Source organism: Aythya ferina, assembly GCF_964211825.1.
Source record: "Aythya ferina genome assembly, chromosome: 1".
NCBI classification, from domain to species: domain Eukaryota; kingdom Metazoa; phylum Chordata; class Aves; order Anseriformes; family Anatidae; genus Aythya; species Aythya ferina.
Window position 1 is genome coordinate 24,985,675 of NC_140296.1, and position 14,366 is coordinate 25,000,040.

Below are 14,366 nucleotides of genomic sequence, written 5' to 3' on the forward strand. Positions count from 1 at the left end.
TTTTACTAACGAGGGACAGCATATATAATGGGTAATGTCGTGCATGGTATTTGGTTATAACACTGTTGTCAAATTATATCTGGAAGAGCTGCAGTTTTCTGCTTTTCTATTCCTTGGCACAGTAGTTATATTCTTTCTCCCTTGTACAATCATGTAATTTTTAGAAAATTTGTGGAAATATCTTAAACTTGTATTCCCTTTCCAAATTTAAATTAAATACAATTCTGGAGAAATTATCAGTTATTCTGGAGAGATAAGCAGATGGACATGTGAGCAGATAACTGAATAAAACTGGTTTCTTTCAGAAATCAGGCTATAAATAGAAATCTTGTAGATTACTGGGGTATAGGAGTGGATCATGGGTAGCTGGCCATGGAGGAGGAATACCACGTGGAGTAAGTATCTTCAACCCTTGCACTGGAAATATATGGCACTTTAATACCTATCACTCATCTTAATGAACTTATCTAAACATGTCCTTTTGAAACAGGGAAATGGTACTCCTCTTTTATTCCTGCTGGACAACACAGGCACCAGGAGGTCTGCAGTTCCTTTTATTTCCAGTCTTTTAACCAGATTCAGAACAAAATAAAACACAAAATATATTCTTCTGAATTATTACAATGCTGTAGGACTGGTAAAATAAAATAGAGATCTTAATTTTAGTAATTTCTCAAACACGGTTAATAGTATCTTCTTGACTTCATTAAATGAGATAAAAAAAAAAAAAAAACTCTGAGAGAATCTGAAATTAATCACACTAATAATGTTGCCCTACGTCTTAACATTTAATGAGGCTCTTAAAATAATCATTCTTTAAATATATTTCCTAGGAGAATCTCACTGGCCACTCCCCGACAGCTTTATAAATCATCCAACATGACTCAGCGCTGGCAGAGACGAGAGATCTCTAACTTTGAATATTTGATGTTCCTCAATACTATAGCAGGTAAGGCTTCTGACTCTTTAATCCTTCATAATATGTTTATGTTTGTCAAAGTCTTAAGCACTGTGACTTGATAGAATACATTTATCCCTCTGGAATTCAGCTGCAGCTTTATGATAGATTCTGAAACACACGCATTAAATTTTATCAGAAAATGCACAACCTATCACTGAGACTTTAGATTCATGTATTGCTGTGGAGGCTGTTCCTTGCTCTCCTTCTGCCATTTCCTTTGCTGACAGCTTTGTCTGAAGCTTTATTAGAGTCAACAAACCATTGCCAGAGAGTGTCTGGAAATAATAATGGGAAAATGTAATTTTGCTACTTCATCATTCTCAGCAACAGCAACTAGACAGCAGAATAACAACAGTATTCTGCCTAGTACAGATGTCACCTGGATTGTGGTATGATTAGATTACAGCATCTTTTCTCATTTAGTTCTTTGAACTGAAATATAATATCAGATTAGGTATTTAAAATGAGAAATAACTGCCACAGACATCCATTCACTATTCGCAAAAGAAGAGTTTTCCTGGCAATTGTAATTAATTAAATATTTACAATGGATTTTCCTTTTCACCTTTCCCTTTTCTATGTATTAACTCCTGCGGTAATTTTAATTGTAAAAAGCAGAAATTTTCTATGCTATATACTAAGATTTCTAGGATGTTGTCTACTATCATGATTCCTGTCTCTAGCATGTATACTGCTTGTGAACCTGCCTACAGAGAGGCTTCGCCAGACATTTCACTCTAGTGAGCTTTGATTTAAAACCCAAATTAAATTCCACCAGACACCACTTTGTACTCCAAAACCAAAAACTTTGTATCTTTACTTGGCCCTGACTTTTGTGCTTGAGGTTATCTTCAGGCCAGATATAAGACAAATGCAAGTGCAAAACCCAGATGTAGCACCAAAATGACCATTAGTCTGACCAGTGTGAGTCACTGCACTCTTCCCAGCAGGGCAGTGGCAGAATTCAGTAGCTGAATCTGTCAAAGATGCTTTCTATGAACCTTCACACTTTTGCCTCTGTGCTTGTGTGGTAGTCATCTTCCCTGCATCCAGTCTCACAGATATTAATAAATGTGTCATCAGATTATCTCAGTGGGATACAGAAGTGCTGCCACTGAATGGGTAGAAATCTGAGGGCATGTTTACATTGGGCAGTGGAGCACAAAGCAAGAGTCCAGTCCCTGAAGCTACCAGAGACCTGGGCTGGAAAGTATGTATGGTGCAGTAGCATGCAGGCACACCAGCTTGGCTTCCGAGCATTATAGCTACAGTCACGCAGATCTCTGCCTAAGGAAGGAGTCCTGCTGAGCGTTTATTACCTCTGGCACAGGGCCACAAGAATGCTGCTATTCTGCTTCTGGACACTGGCCTGCATCCAGCTGCTCCATGTCTCTCACGCATCCGCTGCCCTTCTGGTTATGAGGAAATTCAGGCAGAGCCTCACAGGCTTCCCTGCCTAAATTTGGAGGGCTTACTGAAGAGCTGGGTAGTTAGTCTAAGTCCTCTCAGCCCTTTTCCAATACATTATTGACAAAATGTCCTTCACTTGTAATTTCCTTTTTATGTATTAATTTCTTCTGTAAGCAGTATGTCTAAACTCTTTAATGAGAGTAGACAAGAGCTGAGCCAATTTTTGATAAATTAGTTTTCATTTTTAATCAGTTTAAAAACTTGAAGGTCATTTATTTTTAGGTATATCACTAATATATCCAAACCTGGAAGGCATCCTTATGTCTAAATTCAATTACGAATTGCAGTGAAACTTTGCACCAAAGTATCAATCCCATCAGAGTATCCCAGAAGTCTCAAGAAAAATATTTTTTTGACCTGTTCCTTGATATAGAGCTGCTAGACAGGCTTTATAGCCAAACACCTAGATGCTAACATAGGCAAGTTTCTCTTAATGTCATCTAGTGTTCACTTAAATTCACCTGCTTTACAAAAGGATAGCCTTCCATTTGCATTCCAGGTTCCCAAGGTTTGGAGGATTACCAACTCATTTTCCTCTTTTTGTCTTTGAATTTGTATTGTATTTGGAAAAGCTTACAGCAGCTTTATCAGTATCTTAGTAGTGTCTCACGATGTCTCTCTACTTTGTGGCAGATTTTTTGGTATCATTCTATTATTGTAAATCTTTTTTGGTCATGTAATCTCATTGTTCTTTGTATAAACTCACTTGCTCATTTCAACAACATTATTTACCATCTCTATCAAGTCTTTCAGCAAGACAAGATCAAACTCAATTTTAAATTTTGGTGAAGACTGTATTTTCTGAAAGAGGTAAAAGAATCTCTAGAAGAAAGTCGTCCCAGATCTTTAACCCCATTTTTAATTGACTGACTTATTTTGCAAAATTGTTCTTTTTGATGACATTTTGAGCTCACATGGATTAACTTTGTGCATTCTAAAAGAGAGTTAATATGCTGATTTAAAAATTTTTAGAAGTGGACAAAATTTGTTAAATAGCAATCAATAACATCAGCTATGACTAATATGCTAATATCAGCTATGACTAGTGTGTATGTTAGAGTGGTCTTCAATGCAAAGAGCTTGAAAGAAAGCGTAATTGCAATGATATATTATGTGCTTTTAATTTCAGCTTTTTCTTTTTTTTTTTTTTTTTTTTTTTTTCAAGGTTTGAGACTATGAACATAGAAAAATAGTTATCAGTTGCTAGCATTATAACATCTGATGCATAGAATCTCCTGAGGTTTTGTTTGAAAGTCAGAACAAAACTTACCGTTGGTAGCTGGCCCTCCTGCCAGCTACACACACGCAGACAAAAACTTTCTGAAAACAACATAAGAGAATTAATTCTGTCTGCAATTCTACACATGTCAGTAAACTTCTTATTCCAGTTTGGAATACAACCTACAATTTTTGAAGTTCTGACAAAAGCAAAAAGGAAAAAAGAAAATCAAAAGTCATTTTAATTATCCTTGTATTAGAAACATTGGAACTGTTAACTGTCCAGATACATCTGTGTTACACAGAAGCAAATTTCTGTGTGTGAACTAGACACCACCTTTGGCAACCAGAAGAAAATACAATATTTTATATTTCATACACAAACATGAGATATTGAATATGACATCCTTTTCCAAGAAAAGAGATAATGTATTGTTTCTTTCTTGTTTTGGAAATCCAATTTCCAAGTACACTTTTAATTATACTCATTTGTAGTGAGATCCCATACTAAAGATTTCTTCAAAATCTTTTAGGTCTTTTAGGTCAGAGGCTGGACTCGATTATCTTGAGGTCTCTTCCAACCTAGAAATTCTGTGATTCTGTGAAAAGTTACAACTTCTTTACTGATAATTGTGTAGACAGTGATGGCCTAGTTTTGGACTCTTTGTTTAAACAAAATATTCATGTTTAACAATATCATTGATTTTAGCTATTGAGAAATATGTGTACCAATTTTTCTTAATCATGTTATCATTTAGGTTTCTTTTGGTATATTCAGCATATCTGAACCATAACCTAGTCACTTAAGGAAAGTGGATGTTTGCCACTTGAGAAATGTGGATTATTTGCTGCTAAGTGACAAATAGGTCCCTTTATCATTTTTCTTCTCTTCCATATAAGTAGAGGTTCACTAACAAAGGTATTTAGTACACTTTTTGCTAATTTCTTGTATTTTCCTTTCTTCTTACGATGGTACTTCATTAGCCTCTAACTGTTTTTAAAACAATCAAAAGTCAATCGTGATTATTATAGGTTGGAGTAGATGATCTTAGAGGACTTTTCCATCCTAAATGATTCTATGATTCCATGTTTTCAAAACTATTGTCTTCTTTCAACCTGTTTCACTGGCCCTCTAGCCACCTATTTTCTCAACTCCCTATTATGTTTCACTTCTTTCACTTCTGTCTTCACTTCTTTCTTGCCCTCTTTACTGACTTGAGCGTATTTCATCATGTTTACAACTCTGTTTTTTTCCCTCCCCTCAAAAAAGTAAACACTGCACTCTGCTATTTATCCATCATTCTCAGTGTTATGCTCTCTGTGCCCCTGTTTTTTATCCTGGCTGTGTAGACATAGGCCTTCCTGGCCACCTTCCCCCTCCTACCTATTCCCTTCCCAGGGATTCTTTAGTTTTGAAGGGCTGGGAGCAGCTATGATTATACTAATTGCTCTTTCTTCAGGCACATAGAAAAATGCCATATTACATGTGAACAATGTGTGTCAGCTGAATGCTTTGGGTGATATAAGGCCCCAGTAATTTTTATTATTCTCACTTTCAAAATTATTGATAAGTCCTTAAAAATAATACCACTGTAGCAAACGAAATCAATAAGAGTGGAGACAAGTAGTGTATGTAACTGACTTCTGCTATTTTTTTTTTCTTTTCAAATTGTAGTATATTTAATATGTGTTTACATTTGTATATTGGTATTTTAGTTCTTTTAAATCCTACCTGCCACAGCTCTTAATAGAACTGGAGAATAATTATATCCATAGTATTTGTAAGTAATTTCTTCTAGTGGAAAGGGATTATTTTTAAAGGTTTGTGGAAAAACAAAATGACATCTTGAGTCAGGTAATAAATTCAGATGAACTTCTTCCCCCTCCCTCTTTTTTTATTTTTGCCTGTTTAGCATTTTCCACTTTTTTACTCTGTGATGTACAAGCCCTAGCTGGTTAATTATGTATATATTTAGCTACTGCATGTGTTGGGCTTATTATTGTCATCTAATTAGATGTAACTCGAACTACTTGCTTCTAGAAAAATCATTAAAAATTCTTTCCTAATGACCTAGAGATGACAAAATGTCTGTAAAGTGTGAAGAAGCAGACAAGCACAGGAACATTGCTCTTAAAGAGTGTTAATCCAGATGCTGCAATCATCTAATTAAACAATATTTTGCTGTCATTAACATTTTCACCAAGGAATTGCAGTTATAATTTCTTTGTCAGCTGTCTCTAGCTCACTTTACCTTCAAAACTAAAGTGCCATATAAAAACATTAAATTGGATGGTTTAATTAAAAAGTTTTTTTTTTTTTTTTTAATGAAGAACATATCCACTATTTCTGAGATCTCATTTACTATGCCTCAGTTTTATTGTTCAAGTAGATTAGTGTCAGAGGCTTGCAATATTTAATATTCAGCCTTTAATATTAATCCCTATAAGCCTACTTGGGAAAAAAATCTGAAGCTTCTGAAAAGGTATAGTGACTGCTGATAGCAGTACAGGTTTGTGTTTTAAATTTATTTATTTATTTAGCTAAAGAAAGAAACAAATGATTTTTTCTGGAAGCACCAGACAATTGAAGAGATGGCTAAATATATTAGTCTGCTGACTTTTTACTCTGAAAATAGCCATTATAAAGTCAGAACTGATGAAGAAAACATTCCTAATAAAGTTAAACCACTAATATTTATGCATGTTTAGAATTAGGGATTTGTAATCCCATTACAGCCCTAGATCACTGTCTTCTGCTCAGATAAGCATAGATGTGTGGTCCAATTTCATCATGAGTGTTTGCTCTCCTTTTACAATTTAAACTAGTGTTCATCTTTCTGAGTCATTTTTATTTGTTGATATTAAAAAGAAAAATGTTTAATTAAGAAAAATAAATAATGAAATTTTTACTAAACAACTTAATGGTTATTATTAATAGTTAATCTCTTCATAAGAAAATATGTTTTATAAATATTGAAGTAGGACAGTAGTAAATATTTTGTTTATTTAGGCATAAGACTATGGTTATATTTATCAAATACATAATCACAAGGGCTCCATAGTATGTAGCTTATTCTGTCTAAACTGTGAGATCATCTGCTTCAAATTATTTCTCATTGTGGAGTTAAAAAAAAAAAAAAAAAAAAAAAAAAAAGAAGTGTTACTGATAACACAGAGCTAATTCCACACGATAATTTTTTCAATTGTCCATAATATAAGTAAACTTTCAAAAGCACACAGCAAAGAACTCACGTACAGCAGCTAGGCTTGGGATTGCTTTTTTTCTTGTGCTGTTTACGTATTTGTGATTTTCACATGTGGAATTGGAACAAAAAGTCAAAATCTCATTGATAGAATACTGAAATTGAAAACAAAATAATGAAATAAATATTGAAATGAAATAAAATCTGAATATGTAAAGTCTCAGTTTTGAAATTAAAAGTAATTTTGGATAAATCTAAATTTCCTTTTGAGAATTTTGAAGAAGGATGTTCTTACTTTTACAAATGTTTCACAAAGTGTTTTCTAAATATATTTTTAGGTACCCTTTCCATAAAATATTTTGATTCTGAAGAATCATAACATTTGCTTAGATTTTGTATTAGACTCTGCTCACCTCAGTCATTCTTTTCCTGAATCTCAAAGTTACTTTGGCCTGCAGTCTACATAAACAGCAAACGTATAACAATAATACAAATATATGAGGTAAACGTGTCACTGAGATATATTAGAAAGAAATTTTTGCAGTAGTTAAAATTATTTTCTGACTTCTAAAATATTATGTAAGTTATTTCTTTCTTCTTTTTGGATGAAATTTTAGAAGAGGAGAAGAATACATTAATCTCATTTATAGAACAGGAACAGAAGAGTTTGGGAGAAATCAAAAGGAAAATTTCTGCCTCTGAAATTTCACTTCTATCTTTTTTGGTATATTTTCTGTTGTGGAGATTTTTACAAACTATTAGTTGATGATTGTGATGGTGAGAAAGTCATTTATTATATAAAGGAATACTTGTATTAAGGTCACATTTTAAAAAACATTAAATTTGACAACCTGAAGAAAATTTAGAAATCATATGTAGTTAATCCCTTGCTAAAGCAGCAAACAATATTCTGATATGAGAGACATAAAACGTGACAGACTTACCTTCCTTAAAGATTTAGGAGTCCACCAAAATTTAAACAAAATCATTAATATTCTGCCAGAGAGTACTTTTCCTCTCTCATGCTGATAAATTTTGCTTTATTTCTTGATCTAATTGTCTGATAACTACTCATTGAGTCCAAGAATGGTTTTGCATTCATTCACTGTTAAGATTAAAGAATTGCCTTTGTTCCTATCCATGTTTATTTGTATGGTGTACACAGTGCTGTTTATACATATATATATATTTAACAAAGTTGCAGGGTTCCAAAAGTTAAAAAACAAACAAACAAAAAGCACATAATAATAACAATGTGCACCTTTCCCTTTTTCAGTGAGACTATACACAAAATAAAAACATACTTCTTGTTCATCAACTTCCATTGAAAAATAAGGTGCTTGTAGAGCAGTGAAAGTTTCATATTTCATTAAAGCGGAGCTGATTTTTGTGGAGAATTGCAAATGCTGCTCAGAACAAGGAAGCCTGTGTTTTTCTGTGCCAGGTTTTGTACCCCAGGAATCTGTCCAGAATCTGGAAGGAAGCAGTTAGCAAGACAGGGCCGTAAATCTGCTGCAGGACTGGGAATTGTTAACCTGGGTTATTTCAGTCTGCTAATTATATTATATAAATACACACACATATATTTATTATGTGATTTTGTTTTTTAAGACTCATGTTGCATATTGTGTGGTTGCCAGTAAATCAATATGGTGGATGCTTCTGTTCCATATTCTGTTCCATATAAGCAACTTCATTTGTCTTATCACTGAAATGTTAGACACCACTAAATACCAGTTGACACCAAAGTAACAGCCTTTCCAAAACTCACTTTTCCTGGTGATGAACTCATAATTTTCAGTTCACTTCAGTCTCAAATTGTTCTTTTGAAACAGTATCTAAAGATGGCTTTTGCATATTTGAACTACTGCTGGGATCATAGCAATGTTTCTTTCATTACATTTCTAGAGAGTAGGCTGGGGCAGTCATCTTTTATGAGTGGTACAATGTTTTTTAATTTTCAAAGTGGCTAGGAAATACTGTTACAGTAAGCATGTCTTCTTCCACCTCTAATTCTGAGATCTCACCCTTTCTTCAGTGGAGAAGTGTTGTGGGGAATAATGGATTAATATGCTTCAGGTCAGATCTCCATTTTCAAACCTCAAATAGACACCCTTGCTGTTGGACTGTCATTTGCAGCCAATCACATTGCATATAGCTTATAGAAAAATAACACTCATTGGAGTTATATTGGAGTTTTAGATTTCAGCATTTGTGCTAGAAAACAGCTCCATGGAAATAAAAAGGAAAGTGCTTAATGGCATAAGGTGTTTTATATCGATTTTGAAATACACTGTGCTGATAGTACACTGATTTCTGTGTTGACTTCCGTTTCAAAATAAGTGCACCTAAACAACTGCTAAGCTCTGGAATATTTATATCTGATTCTGTCTAGTGGGATGAATTAGGAGCATGTAATACAATAAATGTAACTCCTAGATTGCTTTTCAGCCGGAGAAATTGACACTATTTCCTAATTCTTAAAACATTTTCTTTCTTAATAGGACGAACGTACAATGATTTGAACCAATACCCTGTATTTCCATGGGTGTTAACAAACTATGAATCTGAAGAGTTAGACCTGACCCTTCCAGGCAACTTCAGGGATCTTTCAAAGGTATTGTTCAATACTGTTACAGACACATAGCCAGCCTTTTTAGCAAGAATTTTTGCTTTATAACTTACAGTCTGGTTAATAAGTAAATCTTTATCTTAAAGTCAGAAAAGTATGAATTAGACTTCTATTTTATAATAATTTTATAACAAATCTCTACATTACGTATTTATATGATGCTGACAGAACTAGTTCCAAACTTGCAACTGTTCGGTGCCTTTTGGCTTCCCTTTCATAATGAGACCACTTGATCTTACTGTCTCCCTTACTTCATGAAAGCTGATCCTTTAGAAATTAAAAATTCAGGCTAATTTTTCACTTCTTTTGCAAGGCCTAGACTGCAGTAGCAGTGCTTGTTGGTTTAACAATTGTTAAGTAAAGAAGTATTTTTTTATTTTAGAATATGGAGTATCTGGTTCCTATTATTATGTGGTCCTCCAATCAAACTTGGACAGTTAGTTTTTTATAATAATAATACATTTCCTGTTTTTTGTTTCTCTAATATCACCAGACTGTAGTCTACCCAGATCTTTGTGCCAATATATTGAAGAAAAAATGTGTCCTAGCCAAGGGTGGCAGAAGCATCTAGGGGGTTCTAGTTTTGGTCATCTGGAAGAAAGACAAGAAATGGTTTGAATCTGAGTTGTGGGAAGAGTCTTCCTTTTCAAAATGCTCATGCATTTTGAGTGAAGCTCAAAACTCCATAAGGCTGTCACTTGTTGGCTTTATGAATGAGGCTGGAGAGAATAAAATGACTCTCAAGGCCTATGCTGGAGCCCCTGGTTTACCTGCTGCTGTTAGGGATGAGGGTTCCTGGTGCTTCTGCTTTTACGTATGCTTTTCTTTCCTCCTTTTCCTGCAAATTAACATCTTGGGCAGAGAGAGCCCACCCTCGGCATCTCAGTGTCTTGAATCCCTGTTGGAATGGCTGTACTTGCAAGACCTCTACATGCAGTACCTATTGACCCTGTACCTGTAACTGTTCCTGGAAGCCTGCTTTTGTGAGACTTCCAAAATAATTTGAATAGTACTTGATTGAATAATAGCAGATAGACACCTAAGTTCCCCCCCCCCCCCCTTTTTTTTCTTAGGTAAATAAAGATTTTTTTAAAGAAACAGAAATCAAACTACATTAACTATAGGCCTCAATTGTAGAAAAATTGGTAGAGACACTACTTGTATTGTGCAGAACTACTGACCTTTCACAGTATTATATGTTTGCTTCACAAATGTGTTTCTTACTTATATAACATCACCATAAACTGTACCAGAAACAATAAAAGAAAATCCACTAATGTGGGTTAAATAAAGATCAGTAATAGACTTGCACTGGCTTGTTCACTAGTGAACATTATAATAAGCTTTTTAAATTGTTTATGGATAAAGCTTTCATTGAGACCCTTACACTTTTCAAAATATCTCAAATTCACTTCTTTCTAGCATGAATAGCAGCGTGTGTGGTGAAGTGCTACAAGATTAGACTGTGTCTCATGAGTCTTTCATTAGCTACTTAGTTTTGGTTGAATCCAAATTTTTATGGCAGCCTATTAAAGTATATAATTGCAACAGGAAGTAGTGTGATAGCTGAGTAGATAGGTTTTCCTCACGAGTCAGTAAAGACTCATTATGGAATTAGTGCTTGTACGGTTTATTAAGTATCACCACAATCCTAGAAGTGCTCTCCTTTGAAAACAAATGTAAAATCAAGCCCTTGGTTATTTGTTTCTTCAAGAATCCATGCACAGCAGTATTTTGCCCAAGGACTTTTTCTTACCCAATTTGATAACTATATCCTCTTATTAGAAAATTACCAGTGGTTTCCTCTGGAAAAGCTAGGTTTTGGCTACTCTGAAAAAAAACTACACAGAAGTAGTTAAACAGAATAGTCTCCCCTTTCAGCCAAGATCTGGGCTGCATTTATTCCATGTATGTGTGAGAAAGCACATGTGCAATCTGTGAAGTTTTTGGGGATCCTTCAAGATAAAAGGGGTGTAGTTGTCAAATTTTTCAAGTGTTTATTACAATAAGGTCTGATAGCAGCTCCTTAGGTTTCATTTCACAATGGTTTTAAAAGGAAATTTAGATTAATGATTTTCTGTAAAATGCAGTGGCCAGTTAGTATGAAATACCATACTTCTGTGCACTTCGGCTGTTATGCGTTACTTATATCCTGTTTCAGTTTATGCATTATTAGTAGGTTACAATCTTCAAAATCAGACCTTACCTGAAATATTTCCTTGGCAATTCTGTTTCCATTTTCATTCTTGTCCAGAACCTGTAATTAAGCCCCTTCTTTCCTTGTTTGGGAGGTGAATTCTGAGCAGCCTACTGCTTAATAACTGGTGATTTATTATTCACGTTATTGAAGCTAGGTGTACCACCAGGCTTCAGTCAGACCTCTGGGTCAGGTGCACACAGTATCTTTTCCATGAGGAGCTACTTTCTTCTGTCATAGTTTACCCTGGAATGCATTTCTGCAGATTTGATGGCAACTCAGAACCTCAAGCTAAGCTGCTGATAGATAAAATCTCCTTTGTCAGTTCCTGACCTTCTGTCGTCCTGTAAGTTTGCCCTTCTTGGGTTTCAAAAAGCCTCTGTCCTTAATATTTAGCAATCAATATGCCTCAAACGACCTTTTGAAGACATTTAGAATTCTAACGGTATTTTTTACAACTATATGGGTTGTAAAAGTCCACAGAAACAGTGAAATTGAAATTAAAAGTGATGCCACCTATCATATGTTGTTTTGTTGGTTTAAAACATCTTTTACAGTTATAAATATAAGTACTATATCTATCTTCTTTTGAAATCATCCGTGTATTATCACACAAAGTTCCCACAAAGCTTCGGTGTCATTTATGATAACTGACTACACTTCTTTTGAAATTTTTTAATCTTTGATTCCTAGGCTTTCTGTATAAAATATTATACATCACCTATGCATTTTCACAGCTGCTAAGTTAATATACTTTATAAATGTAATTCATATGTTTTGTGGAAATGAAATTAGATGTGTTTAGTTTGTTGACAATGTCAGTGACAGTAAAACATATGCCTTTTGCATTTAACTCATACTTAAATATTTACATTTCTGCAAAGCAGTCTTGAACATGTAACTTGTCCTCTCCAAGTATTCCATTTTATTCTAGTTTTATTTAGCACTCATTATGGTGATACCTTTGCATCCAAATGTTTCTTGTTCTCTCCAAACAATTAGTCTAAAAATATTAGTCTAAAAATATTAGTCTAAAAATACTTACACACCTTTTTCTTTGAAGTGTTTGGAAATTTCCAAGTGTTTCAAGTGTTTTGTTTTGTTTTCCTTTTTACATATAATTTGAGATTTAAAAACAGGGCACATGGGATTTGAAGGTGATGTAGCTGTAGGATATATTGGACCAGGCTTTGAAGATGATGTAGCTGTAGGATATATTGGACCTTTTATTTGGTTAGACAGTGTAGGCTCAAGTTTTATTCATTCCTTATACAAGGTTAAAGGTTATATTTATTGTTTGACAGGATGAAAAGCTAATGAAAGAGGCTGTCATAGATACATAGATTATCTTTTCACTATCAAACCACCAAGTGATCTGCTTATTTTCTTCTTTATTGAAATTTCCTTTGGAAAAATGCCTATGGTAGTAAACATTAGTACACAAAATGTGTATGCAGTCCCTCCTGTACCCAGAGGTTTTGGGGGTATTGCTTTCAGGCAAAGCACTTAAGATGTGTTATAGTTTGTGCAAAATTGTATGACTTTTACTCCTAAATTATAGTGAATGCATGGGTTTGACATGCTGCATTGTTCCTGCTCATTAAAGTGTAAATGGGACGTTTTCCTCATTCACTTCTAGTCATACATCTGATTAAATAAAATTATTTCTTCACCAGGCAAAATAATACTAATATTGACATGTGTATGAGACATCACACACCCATTCATTGAGTGGAAAAAATTATATTTTGTTAATATAGAAGGTGTTTGACTGACGTGTGGTGATAAGCATAACCACTTTTCCTTATTACTGTGCCATTTCAAGAAAAGGAAGTGATAAAGCCCGAAGGCTTCTAAATGTAATAATGCAAATGAATGCATCGAGGTGTGAATATTTCAAGGCAAACCACACTTAATACTTCCAAAAATGCATATACCATGGAATGGAGTTTATGAGTATCAAGAACCACTCTCACTGGAAAAATGAAAACTGCAACTGAAACTTCTCTCTTTATCGCATGCAACTCTACTATCAGAAGGAAAATTAGTTTGTTTCTCATTTAGTTTAAGCAAGCCACACAATTAAGCATATTATTTTATTAAATAAAAAGTTTATTTACTGAGTGAAACTCATACTTTGAATCTACCAGAACCCTCATGCCAATTAATAATTTTGAGGTTGATATGCCAAAGAAAAGCTGTTTAAAAATGTGGATAAATTTAGAATTTAACTTACATTTTAAAGTACCATGCTGAGATGCCCTACTTAAAGGTTGCTGTTTGCTGTTGTTGTTTTTGTTTTTTAAAAAAAGCAAGTAGTCAAGAAAAGCTGTCTGTGTTCAGCCAAAGACAAATAAATGCATGCTCAAGATTCCTTTTGTATCCAGCTACAATTTTGTGCAGTGCATTAGAAAAAGAGATAAACAGATAAGGTAGCTGCTGCCTGAATTAGAGTCAAGATAAGCAACATATTTCAGTGGCCAGATAAATAGGATGCTGCATTCAGTTCTGCTCTCATGAGAAAATGTAGTTCTATGAAGATAGCTGGCAAAACAGTAAATATTACATGAGCTAGCATAACATGTCCACTGGATATAAACACTAGATGTATTGACAATACACTGGTTCAAAGGCCAGATGTCTGAAGAGATTAGCCAGATAAAAAAGAGTGACATGAATAGCAGT

At 34.2% G+C, this 14,366-nt stretch overlaps 1 protein-coding gene across 10 annotated transcripts in view; it reads left to right on the forward strand.

The window, feature by feature from the left end:
• Window positions 1–14,366, forward strand: part of NBEA (neurobeachin) — a 522,340-nt gene that overhangs the window by 425,935 nt on the left and 82,039 nt on the right. For all 10 annotated transcript variants that reach the window (XM_084537470.1, XM_084537471.1, XM_084537462.1 and 7 more), the window contains 2 exons: window positions 834–949; window positions 9,357–9,469. In XM_084537470.1, coding sequence (XP_084393596.1) covers window positions 834–949; window positions 9,357–9,469 — 229 coding nt within the window. The remainder of the gene's footprint in view (window positions 1–833; window positions 950–9,356; window positions 9,470–14,366) is intronic.